The 25,099-nt window shown below is 49.1% G+C and overlaps 1 protein-coding gene across 1 annotated transcript in view; it reads right to left on the bottom strand.

Annotated features, from left to right (window-relative positions):
* Positions 1-23,577, bottom strand: part of CADM3 (cell adhesion molecule 3) — a 31,015-nt gene extending 7,438 nt beyond the window's left edge. Inside the window, exons 1-5 of the mRNA XM_075540425.1 lie at positions 23,364-23,577; positions 1,971-2,111; positions 1,392-1,544; positions 589-726; positions 67-237 (exon numbers count right to left, since the gene is read on the bottom strand). Coding sequence (XP_075396540.1) covers positions 67-237; positions 589-726; positions 1,392-1,544; positions 1,971-2,111; positions 23,364-23,448 — 688 coding nt within the window. The 5' untranslated portion in view covers positions 23,449-23,577. The remainder of the gene's footprint in view (positions 1-66; positions 238-588; positions 727-1,391; positions 1,545-1,970; positions 2,112-23,363) is intronic.
* Positions 23,578-25,099: the final 1,522 nt, after the last annotated feature.

Raw genomic sequence — 25,099 nt, 5'->3', positions numbered from 1 at the left:
CACGTTCTGTAACCCCATTCCCCATCTCATACCCAACCCTTTTTGAACGCCCAGCCCATGACATACATAAAACTTCAATGCGTTGAGAGGTGGATCTATCAGCTCCCTGTAGCGATTCATGGTTCACAGAGCACACAATGTTCGCCCCATCATCCTCCCGGGTGACCTGGAAGATGACCGAGCTGCTCACAGTGAAGGTTTTCCCATTGGGATCTTCCTGGGCTCGAGTTGGTTCTCCTGGAGCGCAGAAGCAGATACACAGACTCACAGATATAGATCGAGTGAGCCCTCGCACACATACAGAGTGTGGGCCCCACTGTAGACATACAGATGGTGAGTCTCAACTTAGATAAACTTAGAAAGTTGTGAAATGGATATGTACACACAGAGAATGTAGGCCTTCACACACACACACACACACACACACACACACACACACACACACACACAAACGTGCTCACAACATGCCTGCCTTCCGCCCTTTCTCCTCATACACATGCCTGATGTGCATGTATAGAGACATAGGCTTTGCTTTCTCTCCCTCACATCACCTACCCCTCCCTCTCCCCCCAAGACAGAGACACTCACCAGGGAGCTCCTGGTCACCCTTCTTCCAGCTGAGCTTGGCTGCAGGTTTACTTCCAGAAGACTGGCAGGTTAGGATGGTTTGATCTTTTTCCCGTAATGGTGATTTATAGCCAGAGATTATGGGCTTCTGTGGGATTCCTGTCATGGAGAGAGGATGGCCAGGACAGGAAGAAGAGGCACATGATGTCACATCTCAGCTTTCCTTGTTGGCATGGCCTCTCTAGTGGTCAGGAGGCCTGGATGATATTTTGTTTGGGGGGTAGGTAGGAAAACTATAGCGATGTCACCTCTCTATTTGTAACTCTTCCCCGAAGGCCAGGAGGGCAAACCCGGAGGATCTATGGTAGTGGGGAGATATACTGAATACTTCCAATACCTCACAGCATTATCGGGTCATCACAGAAACCATATGAGACTCAGGAACACACAAGATGAAATTAAGATATATGACGAAAATGAGAGCATGTGAGTGATGGGAGATTTGAATCTCACATTGCACGTGCATCTCAGTTTTCTTTTATGATCATCCGTGGACTCAGCACAATAGAAATGGCCACCCATTTTTTGTTAGAAAGTGCAGGTCCAAAGACCATACAAGATTTGGCCCAGGTCAAGGAGTAAGTGGAAGAGCGAGTGTTAGGACCAAGTGGCCTTTGCCATGCTACCCCATTGCAAGGGAAGTCCAGGCTGGACTTTGGATGCAACCTGCCTGGAGACTTGCCTGGCTCCAGGCAGCCTCAGGGGCCTGGGAGAGCTTGTTTGCAGGAAGCATGTTGTGGAGACACTGGGGTTGGGAGCCTCACCGAGCACAGTGACGAGGGACTTGGCCGTCCGCACGGGCATGGTGAAGATGGAGCATGTGTACTCGCCCTCATCGGCCAAGGCCACGTTGCTGATACTGATGGTGAGTTCGTGGGGAGTGGAGCGAACCAGCTGAATCCGGTTATCTCGGAGGGCTGGAGGAAAGGTGGGATTTAAAAGCAGGTCTTTATGAGCACCTTGCATGTTTACTGCTCTTTGCTGGGCCTGCTTCTTTCGGGGGAGAAATGTGTGGTGCGGTGGGGGCGTTTGGGGGAGGTAGAGTGGTTCTTAGGTTGTTCAGTAACATCCATTTGCCACTGGAGAGAGTCACCTAAGAGGCGACCAGAGGCGGTGTTGGCTCAGTGTGGCAGGTTAGGGCTCATTTGAAGTGAAGCCACCCGAAGCATTATGCATGTCCTGGCTCAAATCTGTACTCTAGTTTCTCTAGAACCAGATGAGGAGCCGGCGGCTTGTACATTACTGTTGGCACAGGTTAGACTACAGGACAGTTCCCACAGGCTCCACGGTCCTCTCTCTCGGCTCATAATTCCTCAGGCAATAGCTAACGTAAGAGATACTACCTCTCTTCTCCCCGAAGTAGAGCGTCTGCTGGGCAGGGTTGGACCACTGCAGGGACGAGTCCTCGTGATCCTTCACCTGGCACTGGAGTTCCACGGTGCCACCTGCCACCACAGTTTCATCAGATGTCCAGGGCTGACTGTCTGCAAGAACAGAATTGGGTCTGACCGCTCCACTCATTGCTCAGCCAATATCCACCTCTTCTAATCGATGCATTCCAACGCCCAGTCTCTGAGTCCCCTTAAGGCTTCACAGGGAAGAAACAGAGATGGTGGGACCTAGTAGGGGAAACAGATCTTATGTCCTTTGGCTTTGAGTATAAAGGAAAACATCCTTTGTTGAATGTTTGCTAAGTGAACTGACCAGGTCATAGGCATGTAGATGAATAAAGCTAGCTCAACCCCACCCCCACCGCGCCCCAACATGCATATTGCTCTCTCTATGTGTTTTTCTGATATGCTTTAACCATTAACTCTGGGAAACACACATCCACATCTGTCACTCCACACTTTCCTTCTTCCCTGTCATCACCTGCATATAGGAGCAAGGACAGGAGAAGCGGTTGTGACTAAAATTCCTGAAAGTCAAAGTGGGAAATATGCCGAGTCCTGGCATTGTGCATTCAATTGGACAACAGGTAGCTGAAAGAACTGTAGAGCAAACAAACAGATAAATAAAACTGAAACATTTGGACAGAGACATTTCATTTTCTCCAACAATGAAGTTCCCTTCACCACCGACTTCTTTCACATATTCCTTTTGGGATTGGCACTACCCCTGCCCCACCCAACACACAAACCCAAATCAGCATGTTGGTCTTGCTTCAAAGGTCAAAAGATTAGGATTTTCCTTCCAATGCAAAGAAAATGTATTTTCCAATCACTTTTTGGTCAAGTAAAACCAACTAGCAAAAACCACAAAGGTCTGATAAGGTGTTTGATGAATCCCAAACATGCCCTTGATCTGTGCGTCCCTCGGCTTCTAATACTGGTCTTCTCTACCCGGTATTATTTAGCGTTATCTGCCGCATGAACTCCTGATTCCTACTATTGATCCCTTAGATTCCAGGGCTGACTTTTGGTGGCCCAACAACACTGACCTTCCCAAAACGAATCTGCAATGAACAACACCTTCCAGCTGTGATTCTGAAACATCCACAAATTTGGTTTGCTACAGCGCTAAGTTATTTGATCAGCATTGTTTTTCTTGGAGTAGGAAACCAAGAAACTTAATTACTATATTCCTCAGACGCAGCCAATGAAACAATCCCCCTGCTCCTATGACGTGGACCTTACCCCCAGTTCTGACTGTTTATTCCATTCCTTCTGGGCCACTGGACCTCCGTTTCTGAGAACGATACCATGAGCATTCCTAACAGAAAAGAGGCCCTCCCATGTGCTTGAGGTGATGCACCCAAGCATCTATGGTTTAGGATAGCTCTCTCCAAATGAGAATGCCAAGCTGGTTCACTATTTTTAGTGTTGAGGATCATAGAAATTAGAATGGAGGGGGATCTTAGGGCTCATGTACCCCAAATCTCTCATTTTATAGATGTTGACAATGAGACAATGGCGGTGAGATGATGGCCTAAGATCAAACTCCTAGGCAAGATTAGAACTCGGTTCTTGTGACTCTCGAGGCGGGGCTCTTTTCGGTGGAATGCTTCTCCAGTGAACATCCACTGTGAGAATGCAAACTGGTGTGCCAATGACTGAGAGGGCTGACTAAAGCTAGACTTGGCGTTTTCCTTGACGACCTCAGTGAAAGACTCGGGGACCTATTTTCCTGCTAGCCACACCCTAATTTTGGATTCATCATCATCACCCCTTGGTCCCTGGCTCCTTTTGAAGAATTCAAACTTGATTGTGTCTTTCTCGAGCATGTTTATTCCAAATAGTGCACGCTCCTGGAGCAACTTTTTTCGTTTCCGGAAAGAGGTGTGTGTGGAGGGGAGCAGAGGTCTCTGCCCTGGAGTACGGGAAGGGGAAGAGGGGGCGGGTGCCAGAGCGATGTGCGGCGGAGAAGGAAGACAGCAGATGTCAAATGAGCGGAGCCAGAGTTGTGTGACCATGAGAGGAGTGAGGACGTAGGGTGGCTATCGAGTGAGTGGAAGATGGGGTGAAAATGGGTGAGAGGACCGAGGGACGGTGTGATGAGGGCCTGGGTTCTCACCTTGACTGGCCAGCATGTCAGGGCTGCTCCAGATTGAGGAGCGGATGGCTTCGTCGAGGGGAGCCAGAGTTCCCAGCTCCAAATCCTGCTCCTGCCAGTAGCCTGGGGAGAGAATCTCCATCAAGGATGAGCCCTCCATAGAGACGGCTACAGTTTGGGGGTCTGTGATTCTATTCGTGTGGGGGCAGGAGAGTCTAGGCCACTGTGTATCCTTCAGACGCCGAAAGCTATGTACTTCCTAAACACATACACGGAACTAACTCCCCCTCTGAAGGAGTCAAGTGAAGGAGGAGGCTAACGTGTCAGGGAATCACATCATGTGAAAGTCAAAAGAGGTCTGCGAGATCATCTGGTCCAGGTCCTCTACTTCACCAATGAGGAAAATGAAGTCCACAAGGACCGAAAGCGATTAATAAAAGTCACCACAGAACAATCGGGGCAAATAAAAGATTTCCCTCTTTTGAACTCTTTGTCCGGGATGTTTTCTGCTACACTATATTATTCATTGGAATAAGGACAGGTTTAATAATTATGAAATAAGTTCACGTTTCAATGGACTGCTTAATAAGCCTGTCAGATAAGTAAGGTGGCGTGATCATTCCTGATTTGCAGAGTGGAAATGGAATGAAGTGACTTGCCCAAGGTCACTCACACAACCACAAGAACGAGCACTGGAAATCCAAACACCGCACCCAGCCCTGGAGTTGCATTTGTTTCAGGAGGGGAGACCCCTCGATGGAGGAAAGAGATGACCGTCAGCATGGACAGTTGCACCCAGCCTTCCCACCTTGTCACCAGCCTTTGAGTACTCAGACTCTCCCTTACAGTTTCCATACCCCAGCCTCAGCCCTGGAGAGCCCAGATGCTCCCCCTCCCTTACCTGCACCGCCTCCACAATACAAATCCTTTTGTCCTCAGCCCTAGGGCCTGAATCACCACTTCTCTTCTTACTAATTTACCCCTAAACCCCTTTGTGAAGTACTGTAGAGTTAAGGACCTATTTCCCCAATTCAATCTGGAGAGGCAGAGGGACAAAGCAGCCAGCCACAGGCAAGAATCCTTTCAGGATTTCCCGCCTGCAGTGCCCAGAAGTAGCCAATCTGGAGCTCAACAACTTGGTGAGGTCACCAAAGGCTGACCAGAGTCAGTCCAAGACCTAAGAATCTTGAGCCCAGAGTCCCCCAACATGCTGTGAAACCATGCTTTGGTGGTCAGCAGAGTGTAAGTAGGAAGTGTGGAATCAAATGAAAAAGTGGGGTAAAGGAGGACAGAGAGAAAGAGAGAGAAACATCTGATAAGAAGGAAAGAGGAGTGAGATTCTTACATCCCCAAGAGAAAGCAAGAAGGTGGGGGGGGGGGGGAGAGAGGTCTCCTGGCTCAAAGGAAAGAGGACTAAGTGTGTCTAGCATCTTCAGGTTCACATGCTTCCATGGAGCACCTCTCCTGTTCCACGAAGTCCTCCCGGAATATCATCTAGGGGTTTTGAAATCACTCTGTTCTCAAACAGGAGCGGCACTAAGGCCCAAACGAGAAAGGAGAGAGAAGCAGAAAGTTGCAGGCCAGAGGAAGATGGCCAGGCTACTAACCTGAGGTTATAGTTCCAACCTACTCCTCTGGGCGGCATGGTGATCTACCGCCTCAAGATGACAGCCAGGCAGTTCTTTTCTGACACACGCATACAGGGTCACCGTGAGGTAGAGCCCACTGAGGGCAACTGGCTTGGTTCGGGTGGTGTGTTTCTGCGCGCACCACTTCAACACAGAGTACAATGACAAATTGGGTTTTGCTAAAATGCAGGATAAGGGCCACTGGTGGCGCTGTGGGTTAGGCATTGGATTGCTAATTGCAAGGTCAGCAGTTCAAAAACACCAGTAGAAGTGCAGGAGAAAGGTGTGATTGCCTGCTTTGAGAAAATCTAGAGAGGGTCACTGTGGGTTGGAATTGACTTGATGACAGTGAGTTTGGGGATGAGTAAAATTCAGAGGAGCCCTGGTATACTGTGGGTTGAGCCTTTGGGCTACTCACTGCAGGATCAGCAGTTCAAACACACCAGTAGACCTTCAGGAGAAAGAGGAGATTGCCTTCTTGGGAAACTCTATTTAGGGCCACTGTGTGTCGGAATTGACTGGCTGGCAGTAGGTCTCTGGTTTAGTAAGATTTGGAGCTGAGGAGCCCTGGTGGTGTTGGGGGTTGGGCATTGGGCTACTAACTGCAAAGTCAGCAGTTCAAAGCCAGCAAGCAGCTCTGAATGAGGTTGCCAGGATCGCTATGAGTTGACAGCGACTCAGTGACAGCGAGTTTGGTTTTTAGATTTGGGATCATGGAGGGACAATGATAACCCAGAGATGAGGAGGCGAGACTCAACCCCACAGTACTGCGACCCAGTGCACAAAAGTAAGCACTCCGCAGATCTGGGCTCGATGTTTCCCAGCCAACAACGGAAATAGCCCTTCTCTGTGTTGATCTAGGACTCTGGGTTTACAGAATGAATTTCTGGCCATGATTTCATTTCATCTCAAAACAACGTGGAGAGGTGGCCAGATAGCACCACGTTTCAGAGATGGGTCTCAGAAAGTTTCAATGACTTCCCTAGGGCCATGCCTATCAAGAATCCTCTTTCTGGCTCAGGTGCCCTTAAAGCTTTTTGAGAGCTCCTGTTTCTTTCAGCATTGCGGCATTTTATTGTACTTGTTTGTTCAGCATGTTACACTAATTATCTGTTCACCTATCGCTCTCCCCATCTGAAGGAAGAGCCTGTTAAGAGCAGGGGTCTCACCCTATTCCTGTTTGTATTTTTAGTACGTTGTCCGTGGTGGGATCTCAATATATTTAACTGAGAACTCAACGTCTGGTAATTCATTCAGCCACAATCGGCACCATGTTACGTATATTCATTCTATTCATAGTGAAGCAGAGCACGTATTTGTCCCCAACAGCATGCATGTTCGTCTTTACTCTCCAGCTCCCTCTTTCATCCGTGTCTTTTGCTGCCTGCGCCTCAGTTGCTTTGCTCCTTGCCTACATGCCTCCTCTGCACCCCTCCTCCCGTGTCGGGTGGGCGCTGTTCTTTTCTGCATGAGATGATGTTAGTGGAATGGTGATGCTGGCCATCCAGACAGAATGGAACCGTTTGAATGAGGAGACTGGTGACCAATCAAATAAGCTCCAGTAAGTGGCACGTTTGGAACGTGCTGGGTATGTTGCCTCAGTCAGTTTACAGGGAACGCACTCATGTTTGCAGTGTTTTAAGAAACTGATTAAGCAGTGGCTGTTTATTTTTTCCCCAGGGGCATGACATTTTTCCCTCCACTTCTGAAAACTACTCGTGATCTCCTGTCTTCTCTTGGAAACCGCCTGCTAATAAGCCTGAACAGTTCTCTTCAATCGTAAACCTGGAATGAAAGATTCTGAATGGTCATTCCCTTGGGAGCAGATGAGTGAAGACAATGCCATGAACGGAACACGGCTAAGTGATAGACATTATAACGTGTGTTGTGAAAGGCTTGCGCCGTCTTTGGATTGAGATGGTACCAGTCACGGATAACCGCGGCATAAATTCCCTACAGGGATCCAGACAGGAAGGGACACTGAGGAGAAGTGTCAAAGGGTGATACAGACGTCAACGTAGGCAGAGATGGTTACAACATGGGCTCAGAGTCACTGAAAGAGCTTCTACAACATAGGTCAGGCATGGAGACCGCAGTCATTAGTGAGGGGAGGCCCAGGCTGATCGTGTACAACAACAGAAATAGAAAGTTCTAGCCATAGATAGCATTTCATTGTCCCGCGTAGAGAGTCCAGTTGTCTGTCGACAACAGCCATATTTGTTAGCCTGGCTTTTGAGGCCCTCTACAGCTTGATGTCAACCTACCTTTCTGCTCTGTCTTCTCTCTTCTTTATGCGAGGGTTTTGAACTCGTCTTTCTGGTTCAGTGTGGTCCAATGAAGCCAAACCAGAATGGGCCCACATTTGTAAACCCTGTGGAGACTGGAACAGTAACCAGAATGGGGGAAATCACAGGGAGATGCCCTGTTTCAAGCTTCACCTCCCTTATATAACACAAGGCCAGCATGCCCCTGGCATGACCAAACTGGCTATCTTGAAGAGCTGAGTCAGCAACAGTGGGGGCCTTTTCAAAGATGGCGGCCGATTCAACCTCGTCTGCTGAGGGTTAGACGCATGTTGCTCTCCACAGACTTGGCAATGATCCAATCTCCTACATAAGGCTTCTGAAAGGGTTTACTGTGCCTATGTTGAGTCTCTCATCCCAAGGTCTTGACCAATAATTCTCCGCCCTTTCCTTTACCATTGGATTTCACTCATATTTTATATTTTGGGGTCTGTTCTGATTTTGCTGCTTAGGTGTTGACTGAACTGGCTTGAACCCATTCACAGCCCAACCTCACGCACACTGTGCTCCCGACACACAGAGCTCTCCCAAGTTCTCCCTACAAGTTCTTTGGTTTCCTGCATCTCTTCCTTTGCCCACAAATACTTTATTTACAATGCAGCTCAGTCATCTGCACACAGTTAATCTTCATCCATCCTTAAAGCTTACTTTATGTAAGCAACTCCTTCAAAAATATCTTCCGTGCTTGTGTCACATGGAAGCAATTTCTTATTTCGCGGAATTATAACACTTCATCTCCCTGGAAGTAGGGTTGAAATCTGATTTATATTTATGTGCAATGCTGGTCCTAATACAGCATGCTATACCCAGAAGGTGCGTGCCCACTCACTGCCCTCTAGTGGATTCCGATTCATAATGACTCCGTAGGACAAAGTGCAACAAGGGCTCAAGCAGAACAGTCATGAGGCTGGCACAGCACCAGTCAGGCTTGTAGGTAACTGACTCGATGGCACCTACCAGTGACCCCAGGGCAGGGTAGAACTGCTTCATAAGGGTCCCAAGGCAAATCTTTACGGAAGCAGGTTGTCTCCTTTATCTCCTTTGGCATAGCAGCTAGGAGTGGGGGTGGGGGGGCGCGCGGAGGTGGGGGGGGCGGGGGATGGGTTGAACTGTTCACCTTTCTGTTCAGAGCCAATCACTTTATCTACTGCACCACCAGCACTCCCTAGAAAGTGCTTGATATACATAATTAATCAGTGAATCAAAAATGCGGGTCACCTTCTATTTTGCAAATGAACTTCAAAATACGGTAGTAGAGAGCAAACAGCAAGCTAAATGGGATAAGAAGAAATTATCCAAAGAAGAAGAGCACGCAGAGGCTGAAGCTCTAAAAGCCTGCAGGCGAGTGAATCAGTCCACTGAGCACCTGCTGTGAGTCAAGGTCCAAGTCATGCTCGTTGTCCTGCGTTTCTGTTCCGTTGGCTCTGACTCATGATGACCCGGGTCTCGGGCCATGTGCATGATCGCTGATATGTTTGAGTATGAGACCTCTATATTCATTATTTCCAGAACAACTCCTTTCAAAAGATATGATCATTCACATGGTAAAGATGAGTAAACTCAGGATTGGAGGAGGTAAGTCAGCCATCCACATGTGTGCTAAGTGCTGGGATGGAAAAGGGGTCCCACTCCTCTTTCTCTGACCCCAAAGGCCAGGCTTTCTCCACATCTGTACTACCTACCCTGCCTTCTTCTGCAGAAGCTGGATTTGATGTGTGTGCACTCGGGGTGGAGAGGCAGAGGGAACATTTCTTCTTGCACCGATGGCCACTTGTGAGCAACTTCTTGTTGACCAGAGGTGTCCTCTCCGAACAACATTCCCATTCACCAGCAGGATGATATAAATAACTGCAGCGACTGGAAATAGGTGTTCAGGACAGTGGTGATGGTGCTATGATATATAGCCACCGAATTGCCTCTTTATTGGATTTCTTAATGTGTCTTCATCTGTACCATTGGAGCTGTTTCATGCACCCATAAGCGTCTTAAAATGGGGTACTCTTCAGTTAACCCAGCAACAAACAGGTCTGGGTTTAACAAACAAACAATCCCCTTCACATTTTCCTAGAACTCTGGACCTAGGCTAAAAATGACAAACAAAAACAACTTCTCTGCCCTCAGTTGGTTTGGGGGCTCCTTAAGTTAATTTTATTTAACCGTGAGTTCTAGTTCAGATCAAGAGTATAAGAATTAGAGTTTTAACAATGTGCCATGTAGGGCGTTCAGGGTACTTGTGATGCAGGTTTTACACCTCGCACAGGACCTCGTGTATAGTAAGTACTCAATAGATGGTTATTGAATAGATAAATGACTCAAGGGAATAAAAACATATTATGTCTCCAGAGTAAGTGACTCTGAGAGAACTGTGCCACTGTAGGCCCGATTTCTTGCTTGCACAGATTTGCCCTACCCGGTCTGTTTACGGAGCCCTGGCAGTATTGTGGATCATGGGTTGGGCCGCTAACCATAAGATCAGCATTTCAAACCCACCAGACACTGGGCAAAAGGAAGATGAAGTTTTCTGCTCCTGTAAGGATGTAAAGTCTCAGAAACCCAAAGGGACCATTCTATCCTGTCCTATTGGGTCACAGTGAGTTGGATTGGACTCGATGGCAGTACGTATTTTAGTTGTCTGTTTTGGGGACCAACATATGCATGAACCTTAGATCCACCCACAGGGTCCAGGGCACATTGTGGAAGGTAGGACCAGGAAGAGAACTTTTGATAGAACCACTGCTGGCCTTGCCATTGCTTGGGTCCAGAGCTCCAACTACCTGAATGTAGAGAATCTCCCAGAATAGGATTTGATGATGGTGATGATGATGATGATGAATCAGCATTTCTCTAACTCTGGGGTTAAAAATACTCCTCGTCTCAGCCTACTTGTTATTCCTCACGACTACCACACAGGTGGGTGGAGGAGTGTTATCTCCAAAGAAAAACACGTGGGGGCTGTGGCCCAGAATCCTGAGCGGGGCACTTTTAGTGTGGTGTGCCCATACCAGGTTCTAGGCTCCCCAATCAAATGATTGCAGCTACATCTCCCCTGACCGCCACTGCATCAGGACTTTCTGTGTGCATTTGGGTCCCAGAGGCGCATGCCAGGGACAGACTCAGGAGGAGAACTCAAACCCAAGAGCGTTGCAGGACGTGCAGAGATGCGTGGTTTGGGGCAGTACCCGGCAGGTTGGAGAGGAATGAACTGATGCCATCTGAGGTGTGCTTGATGAGACTCTCTCCCAGGAGTCTTGAAAACATAGCACCTTGAATTCCCTACAAGTGCTCTTTCCCAACTTATCCTTCAGTCCCTGCCACCGCCTTCACTCTGTCATTTCCTAGTCGGAGTGGGGGAGGGGTTGAGGGGCTGGACGTCAAAACATGCTCTTCCTTCTTGTTCTCTCTGCCTTGCCCACTCTGTGTGTTCTGCCAGAGTTCCCAAGTCCCTAACATTCTAGACTTTGTAGTACTGTCCCATGGAAGCTGGCACCTGGAGAGAAGGGGGTTATGCAGCCATCTGAGACCTCCTGTCTTTTCAGTTGCACTTCCTTCTCTTACTGTGGCTCCTTTGGGATCGTTTTCTGTCCCTCCTCCGACAGCAAGACCTCCTAAAGGGTCTCCCTGCTTTAGCTCTGATGTGCTCCAGTGCACATTCACTGCAGGACTTCAGGTCTCAGTCACGCTTCAGCAGCCGGCTGCCTGGATCTAGACTTTCTCACCACTACCTTCATCCCCACCCTCTCCTCAACTTCTGTCTGGCGGGCCACTGAGACTTTCTTCTCTTAGTTTCTCTCTTTTTGTTTTCTGTGGTTGTATTTCTTTTTCTTTTTCCTTCTCCACCTAGAGGCTTGTTTATCCACTCACTCTGGCTCCCATCAGCCTCCTAGGTCCCAAGTCACTAGTCTCTCTCAGTTTTGCTGAACTCTCCTAGGAAACAACCAGGATGTAAATGAAAATGATAGTAAGTCATGGAAGGGAGCACGATTCACACTGGGATGGTTCTAATGTGCTGATGAACTCCCATTGTGTGGTAAAGCCAAGAGGGCCAGGGTTTATAGAACCAGCACCTCTGCACTGTCAGATGATCCGAGAGACGTGGGTTTAGAAGAGACCTGCATCCGGCTTGGCCTCAAACTAGCTGATCATTGTACACTGGCAGGCGCCTGTGGTTCCATCATACGCAGGTGATTGAAAACAGGAGGCTTTTGTGTCCTGCATTTGGAATGGGGTGTCTGGGCTCTATCCAGGCTGAGAAACACTTTGGTGTAGTTGGCGAGCCTGCCTGTGGTGGGGCTGAGTGTAGGGATTAAACCAAAACCTCTCTCGGGGTGAACTTTCTTCTTACTGAAAAACGAAAAGGAAACAAGACAAGAGAAGCAACCCCCACCACAACAAAGCCTAGGCATCACCAATGCTTGTCCATAACCAAGCGTTCAAAGAGACATTTTAAACGCTAGGGTGCCATGAACAAATATACGTCACGTAATCCCTAAATCCCATTCAGTCCATTTACATATTTGGGCATTATCTTCTGACCTCTAATGGCCAGCGGTAGTCATTCATAAAACCTTTTTTCATCCCACCAGACAGGATGGAAACAATGTCTCTTCTAGTGCTCTATTATCAAACAACCATACTTTCCCTCCTTCTCCTTTTAAATTGCAAACCATTCTGTCCTAATTATTTCTTCACTTATGTGATGCCTTGATATATAGATTTCCAAATTTTAAAAGGATCCTAAAGAGCATCTAATTCAACCCCTGACTCCTGTTTGTTTGTTTTTAATGATGAACCAAGGCTCAGAGAGATTCAGGAATTTGAACTGGACTACACCAGTAGTCAAAGGTACAACTGGGTTTATGATCCCAGCCTCCTCTACTCAGTGTCATTTTAAAGCAGCCTTTATAGCCCCTTTCAACAATTAACTTGCTATTTTGTGTGGTTTCCCTTCCAAGGACAGACCCCCCCCCACCCCACCCCCGCCCCCCCCCCACACACACACACACACACACTTTCCATCTCTCTGCTTATTGTAAGGTAAGGAACTCCAGGGCCACAGACTTCAAGAGAAGTGCTTGTACTCGGGGCTGACAGGTTGAACGAGGCTTCGGTGAGGAGGAAATCCCCCTGAAAGAACCAAGGAGGCCACTGGAGCTACAGGCTACTGGCAGCCCCAACAGAAAGGATGGCTTCTCCTGCAAAAGAGAAGGCCAAGAAGCCACCGCCAGGCTCATAAAAAAGCTAAGAGAGGTAATTAATAGGTGGTGGTGGCGGTTGTGTGTGGGAGGCAAAGAGAGTGAGAAAGAGACAGAGACACACACACAGAGAAATCCATGCACCTGGTACCTGCAGAGTGGAGAGCTGTGGAGATGCTAACTAGATTGTGAAGTGGGAGACAGGGACTAGAAGAGAAATAACACAGAAGCCGAGCAGCCTACCCTATTCTGGAGCTAGAGAGGCAAAATCTGGAGGTAGAAGTGGGCTTGTGGTAGGCTGGGAGGGGCCCTTGGGGACTTAGTTAAGATTCTGCAGCGCAGAGACTGGTAAGTGGGTGGCAGAGAAGGAGGTGGGGACAGCTGTTGCTTTGATTTGCTATTGAGTCAGTGTTCTTGGTGCATTAACACTAGGAGGGAGCCCTGGGCTGGCCCCCAAGCAAAACAAGACCCTCTGTAGCCAATATTGAGTCGGAGTAAGGAGAACAGTGATTGGGAGAAACAAAAAAATGACTGCTGGCCCCAAAGAGCCCCTAAGGAGCCCCTCCCTAGCTTTAACTCCTTCACTGCCGGCAGTGCTCTGTGCTCTAGACAAGCACCTCTGTGCTGTCCTGGCAGATGAGTTGAGGCACAGCCAAGGATGGTACAGGAAGACTTTCTGGGACAAAAGGAGTCCTATGCAGGGGCCTGACTCTCTTGGGCTGTTTCTTTGGTAGGATCCTAAGGTTGAAGATAAATATTCTTCAGTGGGTGACAGCCCCAATTCATTTTCAAAACAACAACAGACAAACAAAACTAACCCCAAACAAACCAGCCATCATCAAGTTGATTCCAACTCCGGGCACCCCCAGGTATGACACAGTCGTCAGTCCACAGGATTTTATGAGGCTGTGACCTTTGAAGTAGATTGTCAGGCTTTTCTCCTCGGTCCACTATGGATGGCTCCAAACTGCCGACCTTTACACTAATTGTCTAGCACTTAAGCATTAGCACCCAATGACCTCATCTCCATATCCTCCACACATCTTGTTCCCCGATTTCAGAGATCAGGGCTAGGTATGACTTGGGGTCTGCAACCTCATGCACATAGAAGTGGGAGACCTGACTTTGTCTGCACCCCTAGAGACTCCCAGAACTGCGTGGGGGGAGATTTTATTCCTTTCTTTGAATTGATCTTACTGCTTTCATACCTATGTAATAAAACTGGGGAGTCCCCCATCTGGTGACAGTATTTGGTTAGTGGAACCTAACCGAGTCAGGGGGAGCTGAAATGAGAGTGCACTTCAGTGGAACTCCTTGGAAGGGGCAGGGTATGGAAGCCCGTGGAAATCAGGGAGAAAGAAAAGCTTGGTTCCCTGACGCTGAGAAATCTCAGCTCAGGTTCCACGACTTTGCTCGCCCTCTTCTGCGTCTGTGCCCGTGCCTCCGCCCTGGGCACATGAATTCCCTTTCTTCCCAGGTTCTACGTTATCCTCCTTCGCTCTTTATATCGCACATTAGATATTTCAGGCTATGGTTTGCTGCAGTAGGACAACAATGCTGTGAAGAAGTTTAATTTGTTAGAAGTCAGGCAAGGAAAGCATTCATCTCTGCTGGTTCGGATGCTCCTGACTCATTGTCACAGCTTCCCTGCACGGAGTGCTCCGAGGCAGGGTGTGCATGACAGGCTTGGGGCAATGGTTGGGAGCTTTACAAGAAGAAAAGTGTGTTCCGCTCTACACACCCACACGACTCTAATCTCCATCCGCCTTCCATCCTAACTGGGCTTGGTCTCTCCCTTTCATTCTTCTCACTTAAGAAAAAAACAAAAAACCCTGTGTTTTTTAAAAGAGCAGCATCTAGTTCACATGAGCCTCGCATCATACTTTCCGGGGTGTTTGACTCTTCTACAGAACAAATATATTCTCCTAAGCGGGCAGGTCTCACAGTCCCCCAAATAATATTGTTCTGACTCTGAGGTTTCCCCCTTTCTTCTCAAGTCTTCGTTGGCTCTCTCTTCCTTCAGACAGAGATGCCCTCAGCCTCGCCCCCTGGGCCTCCAGCCCTGCCTCCGCTCCCAGTGTGGGTCCCTCAGCACACACACTCCACACGACCATTTTCACTATGCACATCTGTGTTCTTCTCTCTGACTCCGACATAAACACACAGATTTTCTTCTGACCCAGATACAGAGCCCTTTTCACATGCCCATGTTAATTCGAACCCCTTACTTCCAGAAAACCATCTGGCCTAAACACAGAGATTCTCCACCGAGAAGAACCCGGGATCTCTTTTCCGCTTACACTCTCCAGGAGCGGGACCGCATCCTCTCCTCCCCAGGGCTGAGGCTCAGTCCATCTGTCACTGACATTGGACTCCGGTGCTTGGAAACCAAAAAAGAGTTGGCAGCAGTGGAGCAGTGGAGGAGAAATGAAAATATGTGAGGCCCAGGGGCTTAGTGATAGCAATTTTTATATTTGATTGAGATTATGGGATAGAGATTAGGGGAGGCGGCATATGATATGTGTTTGGAGAGATTTCATCCTAAGAACTAGACTCTACCCAGTGAGTGCAATTTTCTCACTGCCGATTTTGTATTTGTTAGGTAAATGTGAATGGTAAAGCGGCCTCTTTATGTTATAGTAAGGAAAGACCTGGGCCCGAGGCTCTTCAAAGGCTGACCGTTTTGCTAAATTTCAAGCTACCTGCCATCAATGCACTTATTGGAGGCTTTCTGGGTTTCCAAGAAAAACTTGATGTATTTAAGTCAGAGATTCAATAAAGCAGTTCACCTTCAGGAGAATTTAATCCTGTCTGAGGCTTTGACCAGAATTCTAGAAGCAGCATTGGAAGCAAAGGCCAGACCATGGAAGAAAATAAATACATGAAGCTGGGATTTGCAAATTCCCAAAGTAATCCAGAATTAGAAGTACCAGTACTAGCACTCATCCTGTCTGCCAGCCTCTAGCAAGTACTACCCGAGGAATGGGCGGGGAACAGGGATGGTGTCTTGGAGATGAATGGCTGAGGAGCCAGGCTCATTTCTTTGTCTCCCACCCCCAGGACAAGGTGATGCTCCTGACCTTTCTGATCCTGACCTGGAAGTAAATGAGGTAAATGTGCAGATAATTAGCAATCAATAGACAGTTAGTGTAAGTCTAGTGAGGGGAAGGGAAAATACATAAGTCCTTAGAGGAGACAAGAGTTTAGTTCTTTGTATGGTTTAGCTTTCTTATTCCCTGGCAGGGCCCTGATGGTGTGGTGGTTACACATTGGGCTTCAATCTGCATGGTCAGCAGTTCGAAACCACCAACCACTCCTCAGGAGAAAAACGGGGCTTTCTATTCCATTAACTAGTTATAGTATCAGAAACCCACATTGGGGGGGGGCAGGGGGGCTCTATGGCAGTGTCTTTTTGATATCCCCCTGCAGACCTCCAGAAGAACGATGGGGGGAGATGAGATGGATTAAAAAGTCCCACATGTAAGAGCTCACATAGAAGGATGGTATATGTATTGGGGTGGGAGTGGGGGGTCTGTAATCTCTGCTGTAAAACCTTTTCTGTAACGTGTCTGCTCCCAAAGAGAAGACAGGGCTCAGAGAGCGATGAGTGGATGGAGATACTCCAGCTGTTACAGTAACCCTAATCCCATCTTCCTGAAGGCTCACTCATAGAGATAAATCACTTCCATTACCTGTCCTTGAACAAAGAAGTTTATCCTTGTTTCCAGAGAGGAAAGTAAAAATGGCTCCTTAAAAACATCCTAGAAGCCTTCCTCCCCAACTACATTGTGCTGTAGGTCATTCATTAGGGTTCACAGTGATATTAACTATTATGCAGAAATTGAAATGGGGAAGTCAGCATTTAGGGGAAGAGAAGCTTTTGAGGCAACGGCTCTCTAGTCTCCAACTGGCAGGGGCTGAGCATTCTTGGCTCCTTGCCACACTTGACATCATAGCTTATTGGCAGATACCCCTAAAAAGCAGGAGAGTCCAGTTTGAAGATGCATCTACTGAGATTTGGCCAAAGACCAGAATTCTGGGATGTAAAGGTTATACTTAAGGCCATTTGACTGTGCACAAGATGGCTATAAAGGTGGGGGATATGAGTCAGGTGTTTGATATTTGCTTTCTCTGCCTCTCATATCAGATTCCTCCACTATCTATCCTGATAACCCATTATTATGTATGATATTTACATTTATCCCTAAGGTTAAGGGGAAAGAGAAAATAATCACCATGACAAGACAGAGTAGTAGATTTCCAGGCTCAGAGTGGTGTGCACAGGTGCACGTTTATGAACTGAGTAGCACTCAATTTACATTCCACATTTATTGTTTATGAATGGTTGTCATATAGGAACGAGACGGTCTCAACCTAAGCATGAGCAATCATAGTTCTGCTTTGAATTTGTGAAGCCAGGCATGACAAAGCACCCAGTTCTTTTGAGACCACTTGGGGTCATTCTAGACATCAGTGTCTTGAACATGTCTAACCATTTTTCTTTTAAACCTGAGAATCAATCATTTTTCTACCCCCCTTCTTTCTGGTGGAGCAGGTTATGAACCACAACCAGGATAATGTATGTGTTCCTCGTGATGAGGGAGACTCCAACTCTGTGCCGAGGTCAGCATTGTGGAGACTAAAGTATTTATGAAGCTTGGAGAGGAAATAGGACCATGGAGAGCAGCAAGAAGAGCCGGGAGTGACACCATCAGGGTCTAGCACCATGGAGAGCTCAGAGCACAGGTAGTCTGTTCTATAAAGAACAAGGGAGCTGGGTCCTGGGTTGAGGCAGCTGGTTTTCTCAGTGAAGCTGAAAGGACAGGCATCAGGACTTGCTTTCAGATCATTACTTGTTCTAAAAGGCCTCCCGAAGTCCTTTGAACTTTTCAGAGATTCTGCTAAGGGATGAGAGCCACCTCGGAATGAGTTTGTCAGCATGATCCTCAATAACTATGACACATGGTTAGTGGTAGTGGAGGGAATTTTAATTTGTTAAAACTGATCGTGAATGATATTAAAATCTTCTTCACAGGAGAGAAATGGTCCAATAGAGCCTTTGTTGCCCCTCAGAGACATTAGGTACAAAGCTATGTATTACTATTGAGTAGAGTTGAAGATCTATCAGGGTCATAATGCCAAATGGCCCTAAATTGGCTGATCATGTATGGAAGTAAAGCATGGGGTTCCTTTCCTAAGAAGAAAATTGTCCTCAGCAGGTAGAAGCCTCTGAGGTAGCTGGGAAATGTTGAGCTAGCTGAAGGACGTACTGATAAACTGAAAACTGCTTCTCTGTCTATACTTGCTGCTTCAATCAACTACGATATAGTTTTAATGAGACTCTCATGCAAAAAAAAACAAAACAAAACACCACAACAGTTTCAGGGGTTTGAGACCTTTGGGAGCTTAATCTTTCCATGAGAGATAGGATGGATCACCTTGCTATAAAGGGTTTGGATTGGGGTTTGGGTTAGACCCCTGAGCAACAGCTTGTTCCAACCTTGCTCAGCACCATCATCACTGCTAATCCTAGAGACAGAGGTAAGATTTTTTATTATGTTTTTAATTTTTTTGCCCCAGGTCACTAGTTTTTCTCCATTTTACAATGACTTGGAGGGTTTGTTGTTAATTTAACTGGCTTTCTGGAGACTTGAATCTGTTTCTTATAGCTTGCCTCTTCCTATCATCTTCTTAGAAACATTCCAAGAGGTTGTTTTCTGCTCACAGAGCTTATGGATAGGTCTCTAGGACATGACCCTAACCAGAGAAGAGAGTGTTCCAGTGTATGGGCCTATTGCCAATAGTTAAACAGGAAATACTAGATTTTAAAAGAAAAGATAGAATGAACCAAACTTTTTATAATATCCTGGATTTTTCATCCAGTAGTCAGCAAAGTGCTAGTCCACTCCACAGCTTATTTGCAAGGAGAATTGGGAACTCAGATTACTGTCCTTAGACACAATCCCATGATTGAGAACTAGACAGCAAAAAGGGGGAGGCTTTCAGAGCCTTGTAAGCTCTACAGCAATAGGAAACAACAAAGAATTTAACTAGCCCCAGCCTCTGGGGACTGATTTCTCCCTATCATGTGACTTAAGGAAAAGCAGCTTTGATCCCATGGACCTAGTACTGGGGCTGCAGGACAGCAGTAACAGCAAGGAATACCAAAATCAAATGTAAGAATGTGCAGAGCGATGGCAGTCTGCTGTTTCAAAGTGACCAGAACACCGAAGAGACGCCATCTGTGGGATGCAGAACTATGAGTCACTCCTCCAGTGAACAGGGAATGTCTCCAAAAAGGCACTCTCGAAATTAGATTTGAGTTCCTTCTCTTCCACAGTTGGAAGAGGACGGAAAGAGATCAAGAAAAAAAAAAAAAAAAGACAGACAGACACTACCCGTAAGACAGTTCGTTTTACTGTCAGACTAAGGGAGAACTCTCTGTTGGATCCTAAGAATTAGAGAGTGGAGGACCACAAAGAAGAGAAGGCGATGACTCTTGGTTTTACTTCCCCCTTCAACAAGACGCACTTTGCTCTGCTTTATGTGATGAAGGGCGGTTGCATTTAAAAAATAGACAAATGAGAGAACTACTGTCTCAGAGCAAACTATTAGAACCGACAGCTCTGAAACTGCGGAGCTCCAGAAAGAGCTTAATATAGAACCTTTGACACCCTGTTGGTTAGGCAGCTGACAACCCACCGCTCAGACCACATATCAGAAAGACCGGTTCCACGTGGAACTAGCTGAACTCTGCTATACTCAGTGCCTTTCTGTTCGTTTCAACTTCTCTCTGCCAGAGCATGCTTCTCCCCCCATGTTGGAGGGTAGGATATTTCCTTCCCAGTGGCTATAGCTGCCACTTGGAAGAGAAGCTAGGTAGAACAGCTCTGCCAATCTGATCAGTGGGCAAAGCAAGGATGAATGCCTGCTGGACTTCTCTGGCACATTGGGCATGTTCCTACACACTGGGCATCTGGCCAGAGGTGCAGAATGGATGGCAGTGGACAGAAGGTCATTGGGAAGGGAAAGAGATTCATGCATCGGGCAGCGCAGTGCAAGGTTAAATTTTTAAGATCCTGGTCTAAAGCAAAGAGAGTCTATCCACTGATGCTTGTCTGCTGTAAATCACCTAGAGAGTGCTGGAACTTGCTTGAATGGAGAAGACCCAAAGAAGACAGTCACAATGTCACATGTCAAGCTGTTCACCAGAGATGATCACACAGCGCATGAAGTCTATAGGGCTTTGCGTCCCCTGTGAAACCAGAATTGCCAACTTCTGCCCATACTGTTGGCAGAATGTGAGAATGAAGGGGCAAGCGGCAAACTCTGAAGTCCTCAACGTTCCAGAGCTTCTGGGACAGGGTCAGCCCGGACTGGCTTGCCCTCTGCCAGTCTTTCAGCTCCTGTTGAACTCCTGGAGCTGACATTTGCAAGCTGTGCCCTACGAACAGGGAGCACATGAAGTTTCCTCTCTTTATTCTCGATGGCAGCTGTAGTCCGTGCAAGCGTCAGCATATTAGGGCATCTTGTAAAGAAGACGAGGAGGAGACGTGGAGAACTATTAGGCATTTTAGCTCAGCCTTAACACATCCTAAGTGCTATTGGAACCGATGGCTGGACTACCTTCTTCCAACCTTCAAAGGAACTCTCTCCTAGTTTTGCTCAAACATTGCAAGTTCCGGTACATACTGCCTAGACCCTATTTCCAGACCCTACACCAGATCCACCGACGGTTATTAAACACACTTTCTTCAGGATCCTGGTCAGAATGGCCTTTAGGATCACCAAGCATGGCCACGGAGCCTATGCGCCTACCTCTCACCATCAGAGCTGAGATCCAGAAAGTCAGGTGTAGGCTTAGTTTAAGAGAGAAGACTATACAGGTGCATGTTTGTGCACCTATGCACCCTGAGACATCACAGATTCAAATATTGACCATCTGGACAGCTAATCCTGTGCCAGGAAAATGATGCTCCATTTGACTTCTCCTTGGGGAAGAGGCTTCCCTCCCACCTCATACAGCCCCACTCTTCTTCTGAGAGTCTCTACTGTCTTTCACTCTCTCTCAAGCCACTTCCCTGAGTTATTTTTCTCAGTAGGGGACTAGAGTATTTCTCTCCTTCCCAGCCCGAGAAAGGGCCAGGCTCATAAACTGAGGACGAAGAAAGAACCATTCACTCGATACAGCCAGAATGGGCTAGTGTGCATTTCACTCCATTCTCCAGTGTGGAAGAGCAAGAGTAGAAGCTCATCAGTTCCCGGTGACAAGATGTGGAGACTGGAGACAGGGGCTGCCTTTGAAAGGGAAAGCCCAGCCTGGGAGGAGAGTCAGCATCAAGGTCTACATACCCAGCAGCTGCCCAGGACTCTCCCCTCCTCCTCCCAGAGTAGGGTCATTAGTGCAGCCCCCAGGAGAATGGGGATTCCACGTTGGGGAGCGGAAGGGCTGCCGTCTCTGTGGTGACTTGGGAAGGAATTCCCTTTGGGGACTTCTGATGGGTAGGTGATGGAAGGAGTCAGCCAGCCAGCTGTAGAGAGGGGATCCCCCAGGGTCCCTCTAGCAGGGGAAGCTCCTTTCTCTTGGTGGAGACTGGTTTGCAGGAGGTCAGGCAAGGTGGAGGATTATTTCTCCACCACCCCATTCTCCGCCTGTTTTCCTCGGATGAAATTCTCTACATCAAACTCCCAGTTTCAGCCAACCCCTCCCATCTCCACTCCCGCCCCGCCCTGTGCCCATCCGGATGGCCACCGGGTCCCTCGACCTGGAGCCGCCTCCCATTTCTCCTCCCCTGCGGTTCTTTCTGTTTTTTGTTGGCAAGTGGCCGGGCATGGCCACCACTCTCCCCACATCCCTTTGCTCCGCAGAGGTCCAGTTCCCTCTCCTCCCTCCCCCACCCCGGCCCTACTCTGACAGAGGCGGAGGAGAGAGAGAGGAAGATACATTCCTTTAGTCCCTTCGCAGGCTGCCCTCCTTCCTCTAGGGACCTGAGGGTCTGAACTAAGGGTCCCTCCCTGGTCACCCCACACACTGCCCCCTGACTCCCTATAACCGCCGACAGTCTCTAAGACGGCGGAGGTGCCCCCACAGCGCTGACCTACATAGCCCAGCCCAAGGCGGGAGGGGCCCTTCCCCAAGTCCCCTCACCCCTGGCCCCGCCTCCTTTCTCCCCCCACTCTCTTCCTTCACCCCGCCAGCCTTACCAACCAAAGAAGGTTGGAGTTCCAGTCTGGGGCAAGCTGGGTACCGCACCCCGCCCCTAATTTGGGAGCACCCCTGCTTAGCTCAGGAAAGCTCTGGGCGTTCCGGGCATCCTCTTCCCCGAATATTATGATCCTTCCATTTGCCCAACCTTCCACCCCGCCCCCCACACCCACCTCCTCCGCTCAGGTCCGGGTTTCTTTTGCAGTCACTAGGGATATTGAGGGGGGGGGGTGCGGGGGGGAGGGCCTTTCGCCCTGTGTTGTTGTTTTGCTCCAAGGAGGAGCCCCCCCTCAGCCCATTCCTTGCCCACGCCCCCTTCGCCAGCCTCACCCAGGCCCCCCCACCTCCCTGCCCACTAGGAACTCCGCTGCGGGTGGGGGGACTGTAGGGGGAGCAGAAATGTTTGCATACAGCAGTTTGGGGGATTGCGCTGGCCACCCAACCCCTACAGACAGACAGACACAAACAGCCAACACACGCCCTGACTGAAACAGCGACAACCCTCTCTCCGCCCCCAACACACACTGACACAGACAGACACACACGGATACTGACACAGAAACGCAGACCCAGACGCCAACACAGACGCGCACACCCAGACACATACACGCACGGACATCAACACCTCCGGACCCCGGGCCGCTCACGAGGGACGTCAACCCCGAGCTGCCAACGCCGGGTGCACACGCAGACACACACTCGACGGTGTCCACAGGAGGGGGCCCACGCCGGCACCCCCCACGGTCCACAGAGACACGGATGCTCAGAGACACACACCAGGGTATTCGCAGCGTCAGGCGACTTGAACCCGGGGCTCCAAACAAAGCCAACAGGCTCCCTCCGCCCCCACAGGGATCGGAGCCCCCGCCCCAGGTCCCTCCCCAGGTCCCCCGGCGCCGCCCCCTCCCTCACTCACCGTCCTGGGAGAGGTTGGCCCCGCAGGGCGCCCAGCAGCCGCAGGCGACGAGCAGGAGCAGGGGCAGGGCGGCGGGGGCCCCCATCGCGCTTCCCGGGGGGCTCCCGGGCTGGGCGCTGGCGAGCCTGGCTCCCCGGGGGCTGGGGCTGGCGGGGGAGCAGACGACGACGCTGGCTGGAAGGGCGCCCCCAGCCTCTGTGGAGCCCGGGGCCGAGGCGGGGACCGGGAGGGAGCCGGCGCTGCTGCAGTCGCGGGGATTAAATAGGGCGCTCGGAGCAAACCATTCGGTTGGAGGTGGAGGGGGGGTGACGGGGGGCTGGGCTGGTCGCGGGGGGGGCCTAGCTGCCGCATTCCCCACTCCCCCCGCCTCCCACACCCCCTTCGCGCCAACGTGGTGCCTTCCACCTTCTCCCCCGGGAGCTTCGCCAGCCCCGCCCTGGTGGGGAGCGGTGGGAGGGAGCTGGCTCAGCAGTGGGACCCGGGGTGCACCCCTCTTAGGCTTGGGGTGGAGCGGGGGGAGTCAGGCAGGGACTCGGGCCAGCTGGCGAGAGTGGCCACTGCAGGCCTGGGCAAGGGCGTGCCCACTAGCCCAAGATCCTCCAGCCCGGCTCTCCATCCCTTGGTCACTGGGCATTCCCATAACCCCGAGTGTCCCCCTATCAGCAGTGTTCCCAGAACCATCTCTCCAAAGGGTAACTTGTTACTCTGACCTTTCCACTGAACACAATGTAATGTTCCTGGTTCCTCTAAGCACAGTGCCTAGGAAGAAAAGGATCAGTGGCCCCCGGGCAATCTCCTTTGAAAGGCATCTTTCAGCAAACCCACTGGCCATGGGAATCAATATTTCCTTCCACCCCTTGTCGAAGAAATGACTCATGCTCCTAAAAACAGCGGGTTGCTCTTGCACAACCAAACAACCTACAAAACTGCTGGAACTTATTAATGCTTCTGCTTAACCCCGCCCCACCCCATCCCCTTACCCTCAGCCCTCACCCTTACCATTTGTTTCTTCTTCTGTCCTAATTTTTCCGAGTATTTTGCCCTTACAGTTCAAGTTTGCCGTGGAGGCGTCTTGGGTGAAATGTGTGAGTTATAGACCCTTGGAGAGCTGTCCTCTTAAGGGCCCATGCATCTGTGACTGCAGCAGTTCTTGTCCCCAAGGCCCTAGAGAACGATGGGCTGGAAAGGTAGGGTGTTAGTGCTTGTTCTTGGCTCATGAGTTCCAAGTCCCTGAGGTTGGATGTTATTTATGTTTGAGCGTCTCTGGAAGAGTCTGGGTGCACCTTAGTCACTTTGGCTGAAGTTTAGCTTCTGGGAAGAAATTTCTAAATGTTTACAACCTAGAATCAAAGAATTTTAGGTGTATGAGGATTCTTTGGGGAAGAAACTTTAAGTGTATAAGGATCCTTAGAAAACATCTGGTCCAACTCCTTATTGTAACACCACGTGCAACTGAGGCCCAAGGGGATTAAGTTGCACGGGCGGAGGTGGGGTGGGGTGGGGCAATTACATGCAGAAAACACAAGGGTGGGCTAATCCATGGAGCACATTGACTCTTAAAGCATCTCTCGTTTCTAGGAGGCTAAGGTTTTGGCCTTGGATAATACAGCTGGGATCATGTCTTCTAACTCTGGGACAGTCCATTTCCCATGCTGATACCTATGCTGCATTGTGCAAATGTTTGGATAGTCTCTCTCCCTCAAAGATACGGCTTTTCAGCTCTCCGTGATGCAGCT

The sequence above is a fragment of the Tenrec ecaudatus genome, chromosome 1 (assembly GCF_050624435.1).
Source record: "Tenrec ecaudatus isolate mTenEca1 chromosome 1, mTenEca1.hap1, whole genome shotgun sequence".
NCBI classification, from domain to species: Eukaryota; Metazoa; Chordata; class Mammalia; order Afrosoricida; family Tenrecidae; genus Tenrec; species Tenrec ecaudatus.
This window is presented reverse-complemented; position numbering and strand designations above follow the sequence as displayed.